General features: G+C 33.4%; 1 protein-coding gene across 2 annotated transcripts in view; it reads right to left on the bottom strand.

The window, feature by feature from the left end:
• METTL15 (methyltransferase 15, mitochondrial 12S rRNA N4-cytidine) overlaps nucleotides 1-23,527 on the bottom strand; it is an 88,562-nt gene that overhangs the window by 44,175 nt on the left and 20,860 nt on the right. For both annotated transcript variants that reach the window (XM_062576493.1, XM_062576494.1), the window contains exon 3: nucleotides 4,267-4,403. In XM_062576493.1, coding sequence (XP_062432477.1) covers nucleotides 4,267-4,403 — 137 coding nt within the window. The remainder of the gene's footprint in view (nucleotides 1-4,266; nucleotides 4,404-23,527) is intronic.

Here is a 23,527-nt window from a genome sequence, read left to right as displayed (position 1 = left end):
TATCTATGCTAGCCGTATTTGAGAGAGACACGCTGATACAAAAGGAGAATTCTTTAGGAAGATTTAAAACTTGCTTACACACAACCTTGTTTACATATAGTCAAAGTATCATTATGATGACATATATATGCCTTGATTAAACAAGGCAAGTGTACCTTCTTTCAAGTCCACAGTCAAAAGCTAAAAAATAACCTTTAATACATACAGCAACAGAAGCATCAATATATTACACACTCAGCTACAATTCACAAGCACTCAGGATGAGTTTATCGTAACCTAAAAAAGCTTTTTCTTCTAGGACCTAATATACATTCTGTTCTTCCCAGAACCTATAAGATATAGCTGTAAACTTTTGTAAACTTACTGTCACCCTGAATGAAAAACCCACAAACACAGTCACCTCAAAATTATTCCAGAATTGCAGTAAAATATACGACAGTTCAATTAAGTGAGAAATTTTGTACTACCTGATCCTACTTCTGGGGCATGATTTCTTATTCTGTGCAGAGAATTACAAAGAACATACTGTCTTCCCTGCGTAGGCTTTGCGTAGGTTTCTCATATTTAAAAGCTTGCAATGATATTGGCTAATTGCTAGATTTCAGCCACCTTTCTAACCTCTCTCTTTCAGTGGGTGTGAAAGGGTTTACTTGTAATATATATTGCTACTGACAGAATTTCATCTTGTTCTCCTGGATTCTCAGCAATTCCCAAGTTAGAGGCTTCCCCAGAAAGCACGTCAAAGGATTCCCACCCACACACTGAATATCTAACCACCCTGACCCATTTTTCTCCTTATTAAAGCAGCACTACATACTTAAAAATAATAATAAACAGAGAAGCTAAATGAATGCAAGAATTGCAGTGGGAACTCTACCCTTTTCGTGTTTTATTTCTGACAAAATCACTACCAAGAAGCTAAAAGATGCATTTAAGCTACAAACATCAAATGCATTTTTCCTCAGTGTTCTCATTCAGTTACGTACTGCTCCAGCTGTCTTTTGACTAAGTACACGTGAGACTTCATTTATTATTCTGAATATAGAAAAAACCCTAATTTAGTCATACTTATCTCTTCCAACTATATCTTTGGGCATATTTATGCAGCTTGAGCTTTAATAATCTCACAACTCATTGACATAGGATATAGGATGATAACAGAAAAAAAAAATAAGCAACCAAGTAACAGTTGAAATTACAAGATTTTACTAAGATTATTAAAGTTGCTTAACCAGAATAAGCAATAGCCGTTAATATATTTATAACTAAAGATGTTAGGATAGACTACTAGAAATGACACTGCAAGATTTAAGATCTGACATAGCTGGCATGCTAAAAAAATTGAGCAGATTCATTTACATGGTTAAATAGGTACAACATTCTATTTTAAGCAGAAATAAAAGTGTAACAGAAAATTCAGTAAGTGTATGACTTTTGATTTTCCCATTGCATTCAAATTTCACAGGCATACTACGAATCTCTGATTTTACTACTTACAGTTGCATAACAGCATTTTCCCCCCTTTGTGCTATCATATCCAAAGGAAGTGAAGTACTTTGGTAAGTCAAATAACCTCTCCCAAAACAGTAAGTTAAATTGAAAGAGGTGAAAAAACAAGATCAGAAAAACAATGGAGAAGTTTATATTCCTTCAGTGTTGCAGTTCTTCAGTTTCATTTGTGTCTGTACTTACAAAAGGAACAGCCTACACTTCTCTCTGTCTGCAAATGCATGCTCCCTTTACCACCTTTATGATAGCACAACCATTTCTGTGGCTGCCTGGTGAGCCACAAGGGAATTATTTTAACTGACAGTTAACCTGACCAGATAAAAGTTTTCACCTGGATTGGTTCCCTGATCTTTTGGGGGGCAAAATGGATCTGAATTGATAAAACTATGATAAAAGGTTTATTTCTAACAGTACTAGAAATAGACAATAAAAAAATACTATATTAGCTCAACCATCTTTTAAAGGAGTAGCAAAAGAAAAAATTTATGAAAAATCTATCCTCTGTAGCACAAGTAATCTTTTATACTTCTTTATACAGACTGTTTGCAAACAGACCTTAAGTTCAACTGTTATTTATAAAATAAAATTCATATTTTCTTCTGCTCCCTTTTAATTTACAACTTAAAATGCAACTGATATCCTAAAGTAAGTAGATTACTAATAATCATTTATTCCACATAAGAACACTCATCGATCTTAAGATGACTAGCCTAATTTTCAACAGAAACTACTGTAAGACAGATATATTTCTTACCTTTTGGAAAAGGACCCACCAGTTCTTTCCACTGGTTTATAACAGAAGATGAGGGAAAACACCAAAACCAATACTGCTCTGTATCTTACAACACATACAAATAGCATGGAACCTTCTTTCAATGATTAAGACATTAACAACAGTTTAATACTAAGTCATTAAGAATCCACTTCTTTCTAATGACACCTTGAGTCAATAATGGTGGATAAAAATATATTTGGAATACTATTGAACAGATTTATATGAGTTTACAAACAAAACCACAAAGACTCCCTTTTTCATAATGCCACAGAAAGTTAAATCAACAGCAATACTACATTGATTAAAGCATAGCTCCTAACAAATATAAGTAAAGAAGAAACTGTATCAATTCAGAGCTAATTAACTGTTGGCAAAACAACATCTGATACTTGCAAAATCTCTTCATCTATCTGGAAAATAAACTTTGTTCACATCAAGGTTTGCATAGGATACTTCATGGATAAATATACTGATGAACAAAGGATTTTTCATCATTGTATTATGCTTGACAAATGTTTTCAAAAACTTTTAGATACCTGGACTACATATTTTTTTCTGTGACAGAAAATGAAAAAAAACAGTAGCCTTTACTACTCCAATAACATCTGCTGGAATGTGTTTGCAGGTTTAGTTCAAGAGAAAATGGACCTATCCTAACATATATCCTCCACGCTATGCTGTCAAAAAGAAAATTATCCTGTAATGGCAAAGTTGTATTTGAGACATGAATTCTACAAATTTATCTGTACGCACTGCATCTCACTTCAGCCCAAAAAGAATTGAAAATTTGAAGATGCATATTTAAGTGGTCTTACAAAGTAGGAAGATCAGAGAATTAGCTATACTTTCTTCTCACATGCTTGAATTTTTCCCACTGGGCCTCTGACAACAGCACATGAATAAAGGAACGCATAATTAAATCTTTTCTTTCAGAAAACATGAGGAATATCTTCTGCATTGCTTTAAGTACTGCTCTCTTAGAACCCATTCCCTTCCATTCCTGGGAGTATGTTTAACCTAGGTGTTTCTAATATGGAGAAAGCTGGAAGAGGCAGGTAAATATTGTCTTTTTTTCATGGAAAATCCTGTTCAAACTAAATACCTGAACTAAAGTTTTTAGCATGATAGTAGATGCTCTCTTCTTCCTTTCTTTAAAATCCTTAAGTATTATTTTTTCCATATTTGATTTTGTACCCATGTATTTTTACTTCTTGGTCAAATTTAAAAAACAGCTTTTGAAATGCACATACTCAACTCTACATACTGCATACTTATGCGTGATCCATTCTGATTGACTGTTTTTTGAATAAAAGAACAAGATCTTTGTATAACTAACAAAAAATTAAGAATTTGCATTTAGCAGCTTTTCATTGAATAAATTAAGCACTCTATTCAACGAGGAAACTGAAGAACAATCTTAACACAAGAAGAGGCTTAACTGATTAGTGGTTCCTGAAGCAAGTGGCACAAATGAAAATATTTAGTAAATAATACTGAATTACAATTAACTGTGTTTGCTTTTATAAAGAAAATTTTCAGAATGAGTCATATTTAGTTTACCTCATTATTTTAAAGTATATCATTCCAAACTTTCTTGTGAAATATTTCTTTGCTAACAAAATCATGACATACATGTTTTTGTGCAACTTTCATCAGAATAATCTCAAAGTAAAGAGCATGTGAATTGTTTAAAAAATATATAAATTTTAAATAGCAAATTGGCTACCTGAAACATACACAGTTAGCAGAGTATAGAACATATATTTAACTCCAAAAACCTCAGAAAAACTTGCATGCAATTATGTGAATAAATTGAACAGGATATCTTCTTTATGAGTTTTATACAGTACATAATGTCATTCTACAATAATAAGCCATTAAAAACTATATATCGAAACTATAAAAATAGGTTGAATTGGGTATATAATATCACAATATTAACCTCATCTCAAACATATTTAAAACAGCAGAAAACTACTCACGGGTAAGATTCTGAGAGTTGCTGAGCTATTTGGTAAGCCATGGGGTCCCTGTCTAGTGCGTAAACTGTAATGTCTCTGGCTTTCTGTAGAAGAGCTGTAGTATGACCTCCAGCTCCGAACGTCATATCAAGGAAACACTGTTGAATACAAAAGACAACACCATTACCTTATAATGGTGAAAATAGAAATAAGCTTACTGTTGAGTTGAACTTTCCTTAGTCAATCTCTCGTATGCTGGAGGAAGAAAAAACACTAAATTTAATTGTAGAAATATTTTCATATTTTGAGCAGAACTGCAATCGTGTCAGAGCAGTGCTTTTCTGGGGGTTGCAATCCTCTTAACCTACTTCACCTACCCTTCCAGTCCCTTCCAGTCCCAAAGCAACAAACATTTGCACAGCACCATATTCTTCCTGCTTCTTTACATTCTGAATTTAGAGGAAAGCTGGTTGTTTTACAACTTCAGATTTGCTCGTACTGAAAGATGTACGGCTGCAAGGAGTAATCAACACCATCTGATTTTTAAGCGTTTGTGTAAAAGGAAAGCTAATGGATTCGTGCATCAGGAAAAAAAAAACATCACAGAACAAAGTATGATGGCAGCACAAGCACAGATATCCTAACTGCGACTAATCTAACCAGCACAGAAAACGTAAGTTTTGAAGACACACTACCAATGATTTCAGATTCATTACACAAGGTTAAGGCTATGTACTGAGGTTACTAAGATATGCTGAAACCCATACTGTTGCATCTTCACTACCAGCATTACACGTGTTAACTAGATTCAGAATTGTACAGGAACATTTCCCTAAACCACCACCACATTTAAATTTCTGCATGTGACAACTTAAGTGCTTAAATTACACATTTTGATGAACAATGTACATTTCTATACTTCCGAAGAATATTTACTACCTGTGTGTATGTATCATGTTAAGGTTTTGGGTACAGTGACAAACTCAGATTGAAAGATTTTCAGTAGTAGCAGCCACATGTAGCCATCCTCTCCAAACTTCCTTTTCTCAACTGAAACTGAAAATGTATTCAAAGAACTTTGAACGCACTCAGACAAAAACATACGCAGGTATAGTATAAGCTCAAGTTAAGTAGAACCGGGCATTGCAATTCTGATAACGAGTCTCTTAGAATGCCGAGCTCCTGGAGATGAATGCAAATTTCCCATTTCCTTTATCAAAAACTTCACAAAAACTGCAACAACAAAATTTCAGTATCATGACTGAGGAGAGTGATGGGATCACAGAATTTTACAGAGAGATAAGGTGGCTTCAAGAGGCTGATTATGCCACACTCATGAAGGGGAACATCTAGGGTAAATCATTTGTGTGCAAAAAAGGAGATGGACTGACTGGCATGCAGTAGGTCCCAACAGAAAGGAAGAAAGCAGCAGAAGGGCGGTTGAGATAAGACACTAGAAGGAGGACACTTCCCTCCCTGCTTGCTCTACTGTTTCTGCATCCTGATTTCTGTATGCTAGAGAGGGTTTGGTAATCAGAGTACACTTGACTAACAGGCCGACCAGGTGGCTTTATTCCTGAGACTTGCCTAGGAAAGAGCTGTTTGGGACAGATAAACCACCCTGAACCAAGGCAGGTTGGACCTACAGGATGTTATAAGAGAAAGAAAGGTTTTGATATGTGTCCTCCCTAAAGGGAGAAATACAGGAAAACTACATGAAACTTAATGGACTTATTAGTCTTTTTTCAATCTGTAAAACTATACTTTTTTCTAGGAGCTGGTTTGTATTTCTGCTCTTTTGGGCGGAAATTCTAGCACTTAAGCTTTGTTGTACTGAAACAACTAGCCCTTCATTCAGCAATTCAGAGGTTGTATGAGTACACTTCTACTTAAGAAATACTTCCTTTTCAAATTACTACTAAGAGAATAACTATTATTCTACTCTCTATAGAAAATATACTGAGGCTTAGAAAAAAACCAAACAGAATTCTGTTGTTTTACAACAGTATATTTTAACACAAGTAGAACTGATATTGAACAGTATCTTCAGAAACAGTAGTTTCTGCATCTCTAAATTCCCTTAACTCTATCCTCTCACTTTATTTGTCCAAAAAAATGATGATATTAATAGGCAGACTCCATGCAAACTAAACTAGAAAAATAGAGTCCTCATATCCTTTAATATGAATATCTGATTTTTTTTTCCCTGCTCAAATTTTCGGATGATAAAACAGTTTTTGAAAACTACTTATCAAGTACAGTCAAATTATAATACCTAAAAACTTCATGTACACAAAATTTATTTTCATATATCATACACATGAAAGCTAAGCACCATTTAATGGCAGTTTTATTACTTTTATAACTAGCAATTATTTCAGATTCTGCTAGTAAGATATACATGTACGTAGATGCACTTCGAGCCTATGCAAGCCCAGAGACTTTAAAAGTTATCAAATCCTCTTAGGAAAAGTCTGCTGCACTTAGCACATTACACCATAACTTCTTTCACACTCTTTTTTTTTTTTTTTTTTTAAACAGTTTCAGACTAAACAGACTAAACATATTGTAATTTAACTGTTGAAATAAGAAAGTATCAACCACTAAGTCCCTTTGAATAAAAGCAGAAATTCAAAGACAATTAAGACCAGAGTCAGATCAATCCAAACATTTTTCTGGAAACAGTTTTTTAGGAACCATGAAGACTTTTTAAAGGACATTCCACAATAATAAAAAAAGTATTTAAGATACTAACAATCCAACACTACTGTGGCTACAAGTCGGTGAAAATTACAAACCTTTATGTAGATCTTCAGGTTGATATGACATTCTATTTAGTTTATTTATATATACACTATCAGACTTCCTCAGCCTATGCTTGAGTTGCAGAATTTTCCTATGATATTTTACAAACTTCCTGTGGGGAAAAAGTATTTGGCTCATCTTCCAATATCAAATTGCATCATTCATATGAGGAACTCACATCGAATATCAGTTTTCTGTAAACAACATGTAACACAAAGTTATGCTACTCACTAAATCATTAGATCCTTGAAAGTACTGTCGTAAGAATTGCAAAATCCATCTTTAAATGCTGCTACATTAAGATTAGGAATACAAGAAGAATCAGGTAAAGTACTAAAAACAACAAAAAAACCCCATATACTCACAAAAGCATCAGAATTTCAAAGTCAAAGTCTGTAACATAAGCAGCACATGCAAGCTCCAGTAACTTCAGCTGAAGGGTATGAAAATCAACGCAGTTTTTGAAAACCTCTGGGAGAAGGAAGAGGAATCTATAGCTTGTATTAAATGAAGCTATTATTTCCAACTGTAACAAAAGCGGTGTACAAAAATACTAATGAAGAATAAAGACATACAAAAAGTGATGGAAAGAGCTGCGATAAGAAGAAATGTTAAAAGGAAGACTTTAGTGCAATACTTTATCAATGCATGCAACTAAGCTTAAAAAAATCAGATGTAATGTGGACAAAAAAAAATCATATTTACGCTATAGCTTAAAACTTCTGAATTTAAAATGTTATTTCTCTATCACTACTTACTATGCAGCCCTGGAAATTTTCTTTGTGAGAGACAAAACAGAGTCGTGATTCAAATTTAATTTGTCCTTCTTAAATGTCCAAACCAGTTAAGAAAAAATATGGATATTTGATTCAGTTTCTCAAAATTAAGAATTAATGACTAGAATTGAATATCTATTCAAACATTTACTATTCATATTTTACAGGCTTGTGATTAAGAAAGTTCTGGGTTCCTGTAGAAACTCTCAACTCAAAAAAAACAGTACACTTCCCTTCCATGGGCATCTAAAGAAGTCACAAGAAACTTCATGAGGAAGTCCAGGAAACCCCCGGGCAGAGTTCCGTAGAGCAGAATCTGAAGCTGATTTTTGCCTCCTCATCTGGGACTCTCAAGAGTCAAGAAGCTCAATTGCTCTGCCACGGTACTGAGCAAGGCTAAACTGGTGTGCCTTTGTATTGTTCAGTTTTCGCTTCTCTTTACATACAGATAAGTGCAGCACCAATGTGGGACAAAGGTTTCTTTCTTGGGCAAATATAGGCTATGCATAAATTACCAAGCATGTGTTTAGAGCAAAATAGCTGGAGTTGAGGACTAGACTGTTACTTGTACTATCCTTGAACAAATCCAATACTAGCTATTGAATAGGATACTGGACTAATTAGCAAAATTTTTATTACCTTTCAAGTGGAAATTATTAGTATAAGCATATAATCATTAACTGTGCAATTAGCTTAGGAAATTCTAAAATTAATACAAATTGCAGAAAATATATGAATCCTCTTAAATTGCTCTTATAATTTCCAAGAGATATGCAGCATTTTTTGACTTCCACTCAAGTTATCTCCATTTAATCCTTACCAGAAGTAATGTGTATAGGCAATAAACAGCCCTTCAACTTTTATTTTCTGTTTCTTTAGAAAAATTCCTTTGAAAGAACATGAAAGAACAATAAGAAAATAAAGTAGGATTAACCCACTCATGAAGAAAGTTCACAACAGTCTCAAGCATCATGTAGGGTTGCACTATTTTGCAGTGACTTGAAACTATCAAGATCAAGCTAAATTGCACCAGAATACCTCATAGAAAACATCTATTTAATCAATACAAATAACATTTACTGTTTTCTTTTAAAAATAAAACCAGTATAAAGAAATGCTAGAAACCTAACACTGAAATCTTAATAAGCTCAACACTGCCTTTCCTGAAACTGACTTACAGTATCAGCAGAAGACAGTCAAGGAAGGCATAGGAAGTGTTAGAAGTAACAAGCTATTTGTCTTCTATTTAAACCAAAGGAAAATTAGTACAGCAATTTTATTCCACTTAAGCTCACTAGCAATGTAAAATTCCAGAAAATATTGTTTCTTCTCTGATGGGTTTATCTGTCTATTTCTTGAGGATCTGCTCTTCTTCCAAACAACTACTACTTCCTCAGTGAGTTCTGGAACATATTACAGAGATATGATCCTCTGCATCTTTTCTCTCATTAACACTTCCTAATTATGGAGGAGGTTCCTCATTTCATCAAGTCTGAAGAGGTGAAAGTGTGAAAAGTTGAATGGGGGACCTTTTTAAGCAGTATTTAATGTTGCATTTTTTTTTAATCCTCAAATGAAACTTTGAGGACCTTGTGATTCAATCAAGAATACTTGTATTCATTAGTTTGCTTTCTCACCTTTCCACTTCTGCTTCCACTTCCTCACCTTTCCACTTCTGCTTCCAGTAATCTTACATTTGTTAAACTAAGTTTGATAAGCCTTTTAGACATGCTGAGTATTGATGAACAATATAGAAGGTCTTTTACAGAAGCAGAAAATTAAAACTAGCAATGCAGAGAGATAAAAAGAAAAAAAAAATAAAGAACATTGTACCATCATATAGACAACCTCTGCTTTATTGTCAGTACATCTAAAAGCTCTAGTTAAGAATTCATGCATGCATTCACAGCAAACATGCTTGCTCACAAAACTTTATTGCCCTTTCTGCAAAAACCTTTAAGCAACAGCAGACAACTATAACACGATCTTTAATTGGTAACACTATATAATGGAATAGGCTACAGCATTCTTGGCATTCTAGCAAACCTAGTGAATGTTAACTAAATTATGTACATTTTGGTATAACTTTTTACAGTAAATAAAGACCTTTCATGGATAATCTTTGAACAGTGCATATGTATATGCCTAAACTAGCAAGTAAGAACTCGTACAGAAGCTTCATAATCTGGCTATTCCACTCAAAGGCAAAATTTTACAACTAGAATCTAAAAAACTCACCACCTTAAATTATCAAATAAGTAATTTTATTATTACTACAACTATCTGGAGCACTAAAGTAATTTAAAATTAATTACCATGCTATAGTGATTTGTAATATACTTTTCTTTTATATCCCATTCATCTTTCATGTCTGAAATAGAAGATGCTTCATTTGTTCTTTCACTTTATTTCTTGCCTAGTAGTTTCTAATCAAATAGAATTAAATGACATTTTATCCTCATGGTCCTATAAATACTGGAAAAGATTATTACATGAGTACTTCCTACAGTGACTCAGTTCCATTGTTAAGCTACAATAGCTCCACTAGGCTTCCCCTTGGGAATTTTATAATCAGTTTATGACTGTACATTTTAGAAATCATTTGGCTCTTTCACGACATACAGACAACTACAAGCAAACACTTTACAGATCTCATTTTACAGCTAGCTCCAAGATAGTTATACAGATAAAAATACTTTTGGTTTTTCTACACAAGACTTCACTTACAAGGTACCTCCTAATGAATACCTTTTAAGCACTTTATCTTACTATGAGAAAAGTCAACTGTAATTCCCCTTACCACTACAGACTGTATCTAAGAAAAATTTATTCCTCTATACCTGATAGCTTTTGCAATCATTTTCTTTTACTATGCAGCAAAAGGTGATGAGTATAAAATCGAAATTGGTATAAAACTGAAACTCTAAAACTCAACATTCATGCACTAAAACTACATGAGTCTTGCTTTAAAAATATGTAAGGTTTTCTCACTAGTTCCAGTCATTTCTAGTCTCTGCTTTGTTTTTTAAAGCCAAGAACTTTTCTCATATTCTAAAACAATCACCTGTTCCTTTACATTTACATCTTTTACTTTTCTAGTATTTTTTCCTTTATTTTTCTGATCTCGAAGAAGGCCTAGCTTTGGCAAACTAGAAAATATTCAAGCTGGATCCTGAGTTACATAAAGTATTAAGCCAAATCAGGCTTCTATCCTGAGTAGTTCTTCATGGGTAATCTCTCTCTTTTCCATTACTGACTATATGACAGGTTTCTGATGGTCACCCTTTCACCTAGACACACTCGGTCTTCCTTTGTTCATGCCTATACACCAAAGCATCATTAGCATAATATAATCGATTAGCACACATGAAGCCTTCTCCACTGCTGTTTCCACCAGCTAACAAGAATCTCTTCCAAAAACTGAAAGCCTGTTATTCTAAAAACAATCTTGTCCTGCATATAATTCATTTTTCTTTTCTTCAGCCCAGTTCCTCCATTTTTTTTTTCCCTAAAAAAGAAATCTCTGTGCATTGCTGGTAAGGACTGTCTTCTGTACCATTAACCAGTGTTATTACGTGAACCTCTTAAAGCCAAGTTCACTAAAACATCAATCTCAAACCAATCTTCCCAGTGAGATGGAGTTACTTCCTCTAGCCTATTTTGCACCTTCCCTGAGGACTGACACACCTACCAAAGGGACAATCGTACATTTATTCCTGAACTCTTGTAGCATATTGTTGGCATTTTTCTCTTGTTCTCTGAAGGACTCTTTGTTAAGTGGTAGTCAAATGTAACAGGATAATTTATTGAGGAGAATCTTTCAGGTTGTTAGAGTATCCTCCTCACAAATTAACCACTCATAAGACCTATCAAGCATAGTGCAGGCATATCACTTGTGAAATTAAAATAACCTAAATTGAAATACATGGTGTAGAGAACAGGAAAAGGTCATGTTGTAGAATGTAATTCTGAAAGAGGAATACTATCTACTCTAGATAAATTTCAAAAAATTGAGTCTAGCATTCATATTTTAACATAAATTAAAAATTATGGAATCTATAGGATTAATATCCCACTCTTGAGAAAAGACATATTTGGAGGGTTAAAGAGAGGTTACTACATTTATTGATTACAAGTGCTAACCTGCAAAAATTAGTAACAAACAAGTAAAATAACAGGATGTAAAAGTTTGTTCAGTTTTCTTAAAATAAAAAAAAAAATCAAATCCTGTAACTAAACAAAATATTCATTGCATATCAGCTAAAAAGTAAGAGCAGAACATGCCCTTAAGAACTACGCATGTACTTCACAGGCTACAACCTGTTTAAAGTAGAGACTAGTACTCAGTGAAGCTATGTTTTTTTTTTTTTTCTTTCTTTTTTTTTTTTTTTTTTTTTAAATCAACAGTAAGTTCTAGTTATAGGGCTCCATCAACAAAAGCAAGGAAGAAAGGTGGTAATGAAGAAAGCTAAAACATCAGTCAAATAGAATGGGAGACCGGCCTTGGAAAGTCATCCTGATACTGCATGCACTACAACATACAATCTCAACAAATACAGAGCTCTTACATTGTCATTTGCAATATACATATATCACACCGCAAGTTCTCTTCAGTCTTCGCTGCAAGCTTTGAAAGCGATACCGCACCTAGCACTTCAACTTTGGGAATGTAGTTCTGAGTTCTTATCTGTGGAAATCAAAGAGAAAGACTCTGTACACTTCTTGCTTATGAATGTGCTCATAGGGACTTTATGCAAACATTGATTTAAGTACATAAAATTATCTTTGGTAGTTGTAGTTTTATAAACAGGGATGACCAGCTTGCATAAGTTTTCTTTTAATATAGTACCTTCAGGTGCGTACTTTATATAAGGAAATAATAGCTGGTAATACTAACGAAGGAAAGAATGCTGGTCACTATGCTTGCATAACATTCATTTTGACAGCAAACTTCATTCTTTCCACTATTTACAGGCTTGAAGCAGACCTTCCCCCCCCCCCCCCCCCACAAGATTTATTAGAAACCAATTTAGCAGGGAAAAAGAAAAGAATGATTATGCAGTATCAAAGCTACCTTGCCCAACTACTCTGCCTGTCAGCATTAAAGAAAATGCCTGGTATCTACTGCCTGAAGAAAGAAAAATGAAATGCAGACAGACTCTTTCATACAATTGAGATATCAACTATCAAAATACCACTAATTTAATTCGGCATATTGTTATACTAGATATTCTAACAAAAAAATCACCAGGAGAAATGGTAATCTTGTTAGAGCAATGGCATATTTGTATGGTATTGAGACCACTGTTTACTAGTACCTTCTAAACCAATCAAGACTAGGTTATGATGTTTCTCTTTGCTTTTACCAATCTTTCTTAGTGGGATGACAAGCCAGCAATCTGAAAGGAATTATAGCATTTTCTTGTAAATAGGAAGTCCCACTACTATTACACTTGTATTTTGAACTGAGATGTTTATTAAGATTAACAATAAATATTTTTTATTGCATTGCCAGGCACCACTGGTAACTGTACTGTAAACACCACCACACGCCCAGAAATAAAGAAGTTTTACCATAAAAAGTTGTATCACTAACAAAATAATCAATATATTGCAAGACATTTTCTTCCTCTTCATTCTACTGCTATTACTATGATGAGTCATTCTCTCCAAACTCTAACACTTGTTGTTGTCTGAATTTCCTCGTTATTCACAACAGAAATTCTTCATTGTCACAACACTTGCTTTCCACTCGACTTTATTTTTCAAATATCAACTCTAAGTGCATTAAAGCATAAATATATTTGACCTCTTGTTCAAACATCCTGAGTTTGCCATAGCTTCCAATTTTAATACATTGTTCATGTACAAGAACTATGTCATATACATGAAAGGAGAATGACTTTCCGAGGCTGGTCTCCCATTCTATTTGACTTTCTTCATTACCACCTTTCTTCCTTGCTTTTGTTGTTTGAGCCCTGTAACTAGAACTTGCAGTTGATTTAAAAAAATAAATATGTAGCTTCACTGAGTGCTAGTCTCTACTTTAAACAGGTTGTAGCCTGTGAAGTACATGTGCAGTTCTTAGGGGCATGTTCTGCTCTTAGTTTTTAGCTGATGTGAAATGAGTATTTTGTTTAATTACAGGATTTGAATTTTTTGTTTTAAGAAAACTGAACAAAAAAGTGGGGTAGGGGAGTGACAAAGGAATCTCCTTCTCTAGCAGTGATTTTTTTTCAAGGAATTGCTACTCTGCTAAGTATACTTTTATTACCACCATATTTTTCACAGCTAATCATAGATGTATTTAAAAAAAATAACTGCTTCGTAATATAAAATATAAACTATTGTTTGGGCATATATTTTTCAAAGGACCACAGCAGAAGGAGGAAGGTTTTCTCAGTTCTGTGGTCTTTTTCTTCCTTTCCCCAAGGCTTATATCCACTAGCTCAAAATTGAGAATTATTGCTTATGGCTGGCCTTTGTTAATACCAACCTCCCTGAACCTACAGTTTCAATAAATAAAACAGAAAAATAATCAGAAATACAAACCTAAAAATGATGCTAAAAGGAAGAAAAATACATCCCTTCAAAGCAGGGATTCTGTTGATCCACTAAATGATACAGAACTTAATCATACTGCAGAAGAGGATGGTGCAAGCCCAGAAAAAAGCCCCTTCAAATCTTATTTCAGCCAACAGGCTGGACTGAGAACATGCAAGATCCTGAATAGGCTTCTGTCAGGACCTGGTAGCAAATGTCACTTTTAGAAGAAGGTTTTCTCAAAGACAATGACAGCTCACACCGCATCCATATTCTATCTATACAGAACAGTTAACAGAAATGTTAATATTGATAAGCTTGGAGAATGAATGGAAACCTCTGGGCATGAAAAAAGTTCTCTTGACTGTCTCAGATTGTATTAATAAGAATATTGCATAGCTAATGATTAGTACTTTCTGTTGCAGATTTAAGTAATAATTGTTGAGAACATATAATTATGGTTCATCTGATTCCAAATCATTTTCTGAATTTCACTAAAGTATCAATTAAAACTTCAATGTATGAGAAAAATATTTTTTATTTCAAAATACATCTGGTCAACATTATAGAAGAAAGGAAAAAAGTGCTTTTGCTTTCAAATCTATTATACTTACTGGAATTAAGTTGCAGACACTGAATTTAGGCCTTTTTACCAGGTATTCAGACATTCTTTGTGATGTAATGCAGAATATCATTGTGAATGAGTTTTTTTTTCTTTATTCCTACTTAAAGCATACTTCATCAAAATTATATATGAGATTACTATGCCCCTTTGAAAAACAGCAATTTATGGACATATTCAAGTGCCTTGAAGAGAACTGACCAAGTAAACTAGGAAAAAAAGTCTTCACAAAATATATAAAATCTATCCTAAGAGAAATAAACTTTTGAAGTTGCAACATGCAGCAGTGTACTACATAGTAATTTCAGGGACAGAATAATGAATAGCTTTCTATTAAAAAAAAAATCATTTTTAGCTACAGTATATATATGTTATTTATATATATGTGTGTATATATATACACACAGCAAAACCTACGCAGTTCAATCATTTTACAACAGACACAGTAATGATAAAATAAACCTTTTAAGTCCATTAAGAATAATTATATTTGTCCAAATTATTTTAAAACCATATCCAAAAACTGAAGTTAACTTTACTGTCCTGAAGAGTAAGTTAAACCATGTGTACATATATACATATAAACACACACAGAAATACCTGTATGTGTATTTATACATGTATGTATATAAAAGAATGCTTTTTTTATACATATATATAAACACACATGTATGTTTAATTTCTGTACATACATGCACACACACACACGACAGGTCATGACCAAGTATAATGGAAAGGTAAAATGAAATTTAGGAAGTAACACTTTTTTGAACAACTCAGTCCAGAAACTGAAAATAAAGTCCAGTAAGCTAAATCTTCTATAATTTAAAAGGTGTTATAAAAGTGTAATTTTGCAAGAGAAAAAACAGAAGTACTCTCAAATCTCTTTAAATAGAATTTATTTTAGGTATTGTGTTTTTCATTACAAGTCTGAACAAATTTAACGGTCAAGAAGTGCAACAAAAAAATAACATTTTCCTTAGTTCAAAGATCTGCAAATATTACCATTTTGAAAAGATTTATATAATAAAATAAATTTTTAAACTTAAATTAATATGTGCAAACAACAAAAAAAGCTATTATTTGCATTACCATTGCACACTTGTGCACAAGTCACTTACACCAGGCTCAGTTACGCAGAACAATCCAAAACGTTGGTGTTGACTTTGAAACATCTTATTATGCTAACAAACAATCCATTTGAGATAGGCTAATGGAAGTAGGATCACTTTTCGTCTGAAAGACATAGGGAGTCCTCTTCCTGTCAACTGAAGTTCACGTCTAGACTCAATTTACAACTTTGTTCAGAGCAATATGCTTAAAAAATATAGCGTGTATAAATCTCACAGATACTTTTCTATCGTTAGATAATAATGGTTGCCTTGCAACGCACATAAATAATAATTAATAGTCTTTGTTAAATATGTTAATAGATACTCAATTTGGTTTTAGTATGCTAGAGTAGTTTTTAAAAAATGCATAATTATAACATGGTATTCTCCAGAAAAAAAAGTTGTCTTGAAAAATAGAATATTTTTTAGTATTCCTATTTGGCTGAAGCATAAAGATGAGATTATCAATTGCTGACAGGCTACCAAGTGAACTACATTATGAATGAAAGAAGTCGTTGAACAGAGTAACTCTTAGCTTCAAAAGATTCTAGCCTTCTTAAAGATTTCTCCTAGTAGTATTATTTCCTATAATATTGCCAACTGACCATTATTTTAAACAAAGGATATTTTAAAAAATAGGTATTTTCAAATACATTTCAAATATGCACTATTCTTCCATAAGCAGCAGCATAATCTACCATCTTTATGTTAACACCCTTCATGTAACAAACTCATTTATGTTTTGCTGAGAAACAGCTAGGAAAGTTCTCTCTCCCAGACCAGTAATGTATTTAAATTCCACTATTCATAACTAATATGTGAACTTACTAAAAAGAAATGTCTGAAACTCAGTATCTAAGAGTTAATGTTTTAAGTGATATAGGCAGAAATCCAAAATAACATGGCATTTGTGAGCCAGCTTATGTAAAGATTAGTCCCAGAGTAAATGAAGCACTGTTTTCCATAAAGTTCCATTTCATAAGGGAAAAAAGAATCATGATATTCTATATGCCCCCACAACCACATCCACAAAATAAAGATCTCAGGTCTTCTATCATGAATACAGACAAACACCTTGAAAAACGTTATCATGAAATAGTCTCCACCATAATGCCTATTCAGAAAAGATGACATGGTTGTTATGCTACCTTGATCTTTCCATTTCCTAATTCCTGTTTCAATTGTGTAAACTTGAACTTCTTTAGAGTTATTTTGTTTTTTTAAAAAACATACGGACATGCACACCCCCATGAGGGAACTGGCCATAGGATTACCAGAATTAATTCTGTTCTCCAGGAACAGAGTCAGCTCAGCTGACTTACAAATGAATGGCATATTCCGCACACTAGAGCTATTTTCTTTACTTTTTTTAATAAAAGAAATTTGTCAAGCAAATTTGTACTATGCATGTTTCTTACTCAACAGGCACCTTGTAAAAAGCATTGAGCTTCGGCTCTGCTAAATACATTATTTGTCCTTTGTCTCAAACATAGGAGTGCTGAGAAATTGTAGGTAGTCATGTCTGTAGACTATTTGCTTCCTGCTCAGGATATGAACAATTCGGCACTACACTGGAATGGGATACAGCACATAGAACCAGTTGTCAAGGGAAGCATGTAATTTAGATGCTTTTCTGTTTTTAACAGGTTGTGTAGACAAGTAGAATAGATGAGAAGTTTTTAAGGGTTGTGTACACTCTGCACATTTTGCAGACAAATAAAAACTTACTTAGATGAATTTAGAAATGATTTACGAATCAAAGTAGACATTAAGTAGTAGTATTTTGATTCCTCCCAAGGAGTTAGGATTTCTTAAAGCTCCAGTCATGCAGTTTAAATAACACAAATTCTATTTTGGCATTTTCATCTGCTGCTCTGGCATTTGATTGTACATGAAGGATAATGACCACACAAAACATGTTTTGTTCAGAAAGTATTGCCTGCAGCTTCTGCTTGTAGGCAAAGAAAGATTAAGAACTATGGAATTCTCTCTTGGAACACTTCAACAAAACTTCACTAGCACTAAATATTATATTTAAAAGAAGTTACAAGTGTAACAAGTATGTCCAACAGTAATGATTCTAACACAATAGGAAATGGCATCTGAAGCCAGGCCAGGTTTTGGTCTGAGAAAATCATTAAGATTAAAAATTATTTGAAAAAAAGTTTCTCCACGCTACTACTGATCATTTTGAAAGAAGGAATTTAAGAAAAAATATTACAATTTAGATTACACTTCACCATTCATCTTTAAGATCTTTAAGGCAATTCACATTCCCAGACTTACACAACAGATACTCTAACCTGTATAAACGGTGTAAATCTTGCTGTAAATTGTGCAGTGCTTGAGAGCTTGACAGCATGTTGCACCAAACACTTCTTGATTGAATTTTGGTGGGATAAAGCAGCTGTGCAGCCTGACACATACATATATTCTTTCCACATAAATTTACAATGGCTCTCTTGCTCCTAACACACTTAGTCAATAAACAACCTTCACTTGTTAATGACGTTTGGAGTCTGAGCAATTGTTCAACAGAATTATTTCTTTATCATGTCAGCTTATGTTAACCTATCAAGTAGAATTTTCTGCATTTTGAAGTGACAGCATGCAGATCATGTAATGCTTCCCTAACAGAGACATACTGAATACTGAGCTGACAGTGCCTACTTCAGATACTGTAGAAGGCAGACTAATGTCAGAGAAAAGATGTTCTACTTGGAAGTACAGACCACTGCAGTTAATATGGTCAAGGAATTGTCTTTAGTGAAATATGGTGCAGCAGAATGAAATACCTTGAATCTAGAGGATGGAGAGAGGACCAAGGTATTCTGATGTCTCTAGACCTTGACTGATGCCCTGCATCTTTGTACTGGATGCTAACCATGTCTGCTAATATGGTGACTTATTAAAAGTTGTGGCGTGTCATATTAGTCAACTATTTTTGAATACAATTGTCTTGCGTTGAAAAACCAGTCCTTGCTCTAGCCCTCTTAAGACGAACTAGTATCCAAACAAATAACATAAACAGATACAGAAGTACAGAATAGGAGTTAAAATACCACCAGAAGTCAGATTCTGTCAGTTAGATGATCACCCCTGTTTATAACACTTCTTAGAGAAGCAATCATGCTACCTCAAACATAAATCATATATATTTGCCAAAAGGATCAGTAAAATTTATCCTTACAAATCACAACTGCATTAATTGCAGCAAGTTTTTGTATCCCCATGTCCTATAATTTGCAATACAAAGCTGATCCTATCTACTTTTAAAAACAATTTTTGCAAATCATTTGATCCCTCCATATCTCAGTTTCCTACCCACAAATTTTACAGTACCTTCAGCAAAAACAATCTCTGCCTGAAGAAGGAAAAACGTTAAGTGTAAAGTGGTGGGAGAAAACATACTACTATTGAGAATGCTAGCCATGTTACTGACCTTTTCATGAAATGAGTACATATTTTCATATCATAGCAGAATCAAGCCATGCATTTATGAAATAGTAAAAATATTCTGAAATAACTGTGGTATTTTTGATTTTACATTAAATTATAAAAAAATTTAGTGACAATTGTTTTATTTTTTGTAATTTTGTAAAATGTTCACAGCAATTGTCTTCTATATTGCCTAAAATCTTCATGTTTATAAACAGAGTGATTGTTTTATTGTAGCTAAACATAATGACTCTAAAGCAAGCAACACAAACATAGTACACTTTTCGGTAATTAGAAATGCATTGTTACTAAACTTCGCAGAGCGGAGAAGATTTAATGACCTTGAATACCTTGTAACTTGAGATCTTCATACTCTCATCTACTATGCAGATACAATACACTAATACATAATTAAAGAACAGGCAGTTACTGATTTATATTTATGTGAGATCAGCTTTACAAAAGGAACATGTTTCAGACTCATGGGCAATTAAAACCAGATTAATTTCCTACTACAAATATGTGTTCAAATTCCTAGTGAGAATAGTACAAATTATCATTTACTGTAATACTCCTTATCACATTCATATAGTAATCAAAATACAATACTGACCCTGAAAAAATCCTGTCATTTAAAATGGGGAACAATAATGAGGATAAAAACCTTGTATAACTTTTTTTTTTTTTTTTTCATATAATTCACTGATTACAGAAGGGACTAACTCTGGTGTTTAGAGTATAAAATTAAACACCAGGAACTTCCAACCTCTTGCTGCAACTTTGCAGCTGGTTCGATAGTAGTATAAAAGGTCTTAATCAGCAACATGTAATTATAGTAATAAAACGTGTTTGAAGTGTTTGAAGTGTTGACATTAGTCACTGAAAACAAGCATGTGACTGCAGTCTGTATTCTGAACAGCTGTCCTTTTAGCTCTTTTCTAAGGCAAACAGCATTCATCATCATCTTACTTAGGTATTTTAATACAATACACAATGCTGGAAATGCATTGAATATAGTGGCTTGACTTTAGATTATGCAAATTTGCTCTGGATTTTTATCTGTTAATTACAAAAGGAAAAAACAGCACATTAAGAATACCATAAATTATATTCTACATGGAAGTTATTAACCTAATTGTGTTTTAACATGACATTATTGATACCATAATAAGTCTTCATCAAAAGCTAGCAAGAAGAGAAGGCAGCATGCCAAGATCTCCTGGTGCTGACAGCACTCTTTGTTTATGATGTAAATATTACCTGTAGCATCATGTTACAAAATGAAGGGTTGCTTTGACTCACTTCTATTATTGGCCACAATAATAATAACTGTCCACCACAAGAAGTGGACAGTAACTATGTCCAAATTAATTACGTAAATTAGATGTATGCAATAGTTGCCTCAAGCATATTTAACACAGTATTAGTTTAAAACATAATAGAGAGAAGCAACGCTACCTAATATACTCCAGTCTAAATTTTTGTTCTAAAAAATACATAAAAACGCACAGGAAATGAGACAGCTTTAATCACTAAAAGCTACAGAAAAGTTTCCTGCTTTTCTGTGTCTATTATTTATTGCCTGAAAATTAACTACTTCTATTCAATTTTGCTATAAATGTGTCAGTGCGACATGATTATTTATTACAGAAGCCAAAGATGTTACCATTATCAAAAAACTTTTTTCTTTTATGAATGGTACACAAACACACACAATACGGTTCTTTTCAAAAGGACTCAATTAATTTAAGACACGATTAAACAAGTGAATGTGACAAAATAGGAAAGACTGTACAGATAAAAGTAGCAATTTTACGTAACCACACAGATTAGTAGTCATTCCCCTCAGAGCAAAGCAATTAAACACATTTATCTTTAGACTTAGTTTCATTCACCTTCAAAGGACTCCTCAAAGGTTTAATGTTGGGGTTAATGTTTAGAGCACTTAGCCGTCTCAGAATCACTATGCATAATTAAACGGTTCTACTAGTTTGACAGGTGTTAGTTTTGTCTGGTATTTCCAAAATTTGTACAGATTAAAAAACTTAAAAAGCAATTATCAGTTTGAATGCTCTCTTCTGCAATTTCCCTTAAATTTACCCCAACAATAGTTTCTTTTATTCCTTCTTCATAGCACATGACAAGGTAAAGCCAACTTTGGGAACACTGAACAAATAAGGAGAGCATGCCAAATGGAAGGATTCGTTCCTTCATAAAGAAGATCCTTTACTCTTTTCTTCACACAGAAAAGTACCAAGCTTGTATAATACTCTGGATCTGAAACTGAACATGATACCCTAGAAAGATGGGGTCAGTTCCAACATCATGTACCCCACAGGTCATGATAGGGAAGAAGGAGGAACCTGTAGCAACCTTAACTGTAAGTAAGAGTTTTCCAGCAGCACTCAAATTCATAGCTCAGCATCCAGGCAGTGAATATAGTAGCAACAGGTGAAGATATAACACCAGTTACTGAAAGAAATGAATGATTTCTGGTTATTTTCTCCAATATACAGTTATTTCAATTTTATTTAGACGAAACTTCAGCCAGTTTGCTCGATATGGCCCGGTCTGAGCCAGACATTCAATTGTTCAAACAAAATACAGAAATAAAAAGAAAACTAAATATAATAAAACAGGCATTTTTTCCCAGTAGTCCTCCTAAGGAAATTTTACATAATTCCAAACACTATTAAGCTTATTTTAAACTAAAATAAAATTTTTGAACATGCACTACATGCAGCAGCATACCATCCTCATCCAGGTTGATACTCCCGGTTACCATGCCTATACAAGTAAGAAGATATTAAAAAAAGTGTGTGCAAAAGACACCATGGGCTAGGTCATGTGTTGTATTTTTTCCCAAAGAACGGAATGATTCAAGAATGGTGAGATCTACTCTCAACACTGAAAGTATGCCAGCACCTTAAAAATCAGTATTTGAAAGAGTTAAATACCATCAAAGCTTGGCCTTGATTACTACTTTTCTGTCCAAGGCCAGGATAAATCATTCACCATTTTTCACTTCCTACATTAGCAGCAAGTTACAGGTTGACAAAGTACCAAAGTTACAAGGAAAAGCAAAGCACAACATGGAATTGCTAAGAGAGTAGTACCAGACAAAAAACAAACAAATCAAATACATGACAAAGGGAACTGCTGTCAGCAATACTGATGAAGGCTACAGCAGGTCACAAAAATAGGTAAATATAAACGTACAACTGTAAAGGCAACTTAGGACTTTTAACAGTTTCATTGATTGAAAAAATAATGTCCAACTGCTACTACCTTAGTTATGTGAGTTCTTTAAAAGCAATGCAAAAAAGGAAAGACTTGGTTTTGTCACTACAGCGCAGTCACAACTGTCAATTTACATACGAAATATGACTTTTCACCACGATAACTTACATGTTCACGTTTCATAACAGCAGCAAAGTGTTGAATATCATTAATAAAATTAAGCAGAAAAAATTCCACCACTGAAAGATATTTATCAAGTATTTGAACAGCAACATTATTTTTTCAGCACTAACGTTTGTTCTAGATTAACCACAGCCACCAAAAATCCAACAAATCTCACTAATAAGTTTTAAAGTTTGCTTCCAAGAGCAAGAAGGACATGGTCCACAGAGCCACACAGGCCATTAGTCATGTGATAACAGTGTCTTGCACAACTTTTAAAATTTGCTTAAAATAATTGCTAGGATAATTTTAATAAATTACACCTTGCATTCCATTCCTTTGCTTTTGATATTTATCTAATTTAATATACTATTTGAATAGACAAAACCTAAAACAAATAACCTAACTTGCTGAGAAAAAAAAAAAGAAAAAAGATATTCTTAAACCAGTTAGGAAAGCTTTTTACAAGACTATAAAGACCACTGGGCTAAGAATATGTTTCCAAGTGTACCTCATGGACTGTTAGATTTTAATTATTATAGCCTCTGAAGTTATTCTAAAACGATTACCTTAATGGTTTGTGT

Source organism: Rhea pennata, chromosome 5 (assembly GCF_028389875.1).
Source record: "Rhea pennata isolate bPtePen1 chromosome 5, bPtePen1.pri, whole genome shotgun sequence".
Lineage (NCBI taxonomy): Eukaryota > Metazoa > Chordata > Aves > Rheiformes > Rheidae > Rhea > Rhea pennata.
The sequence above is the reverse complement of the archived record's forward strand: the minus strand, read 5'-3'. Positions and strand labels throughout refer to the sequence as shown.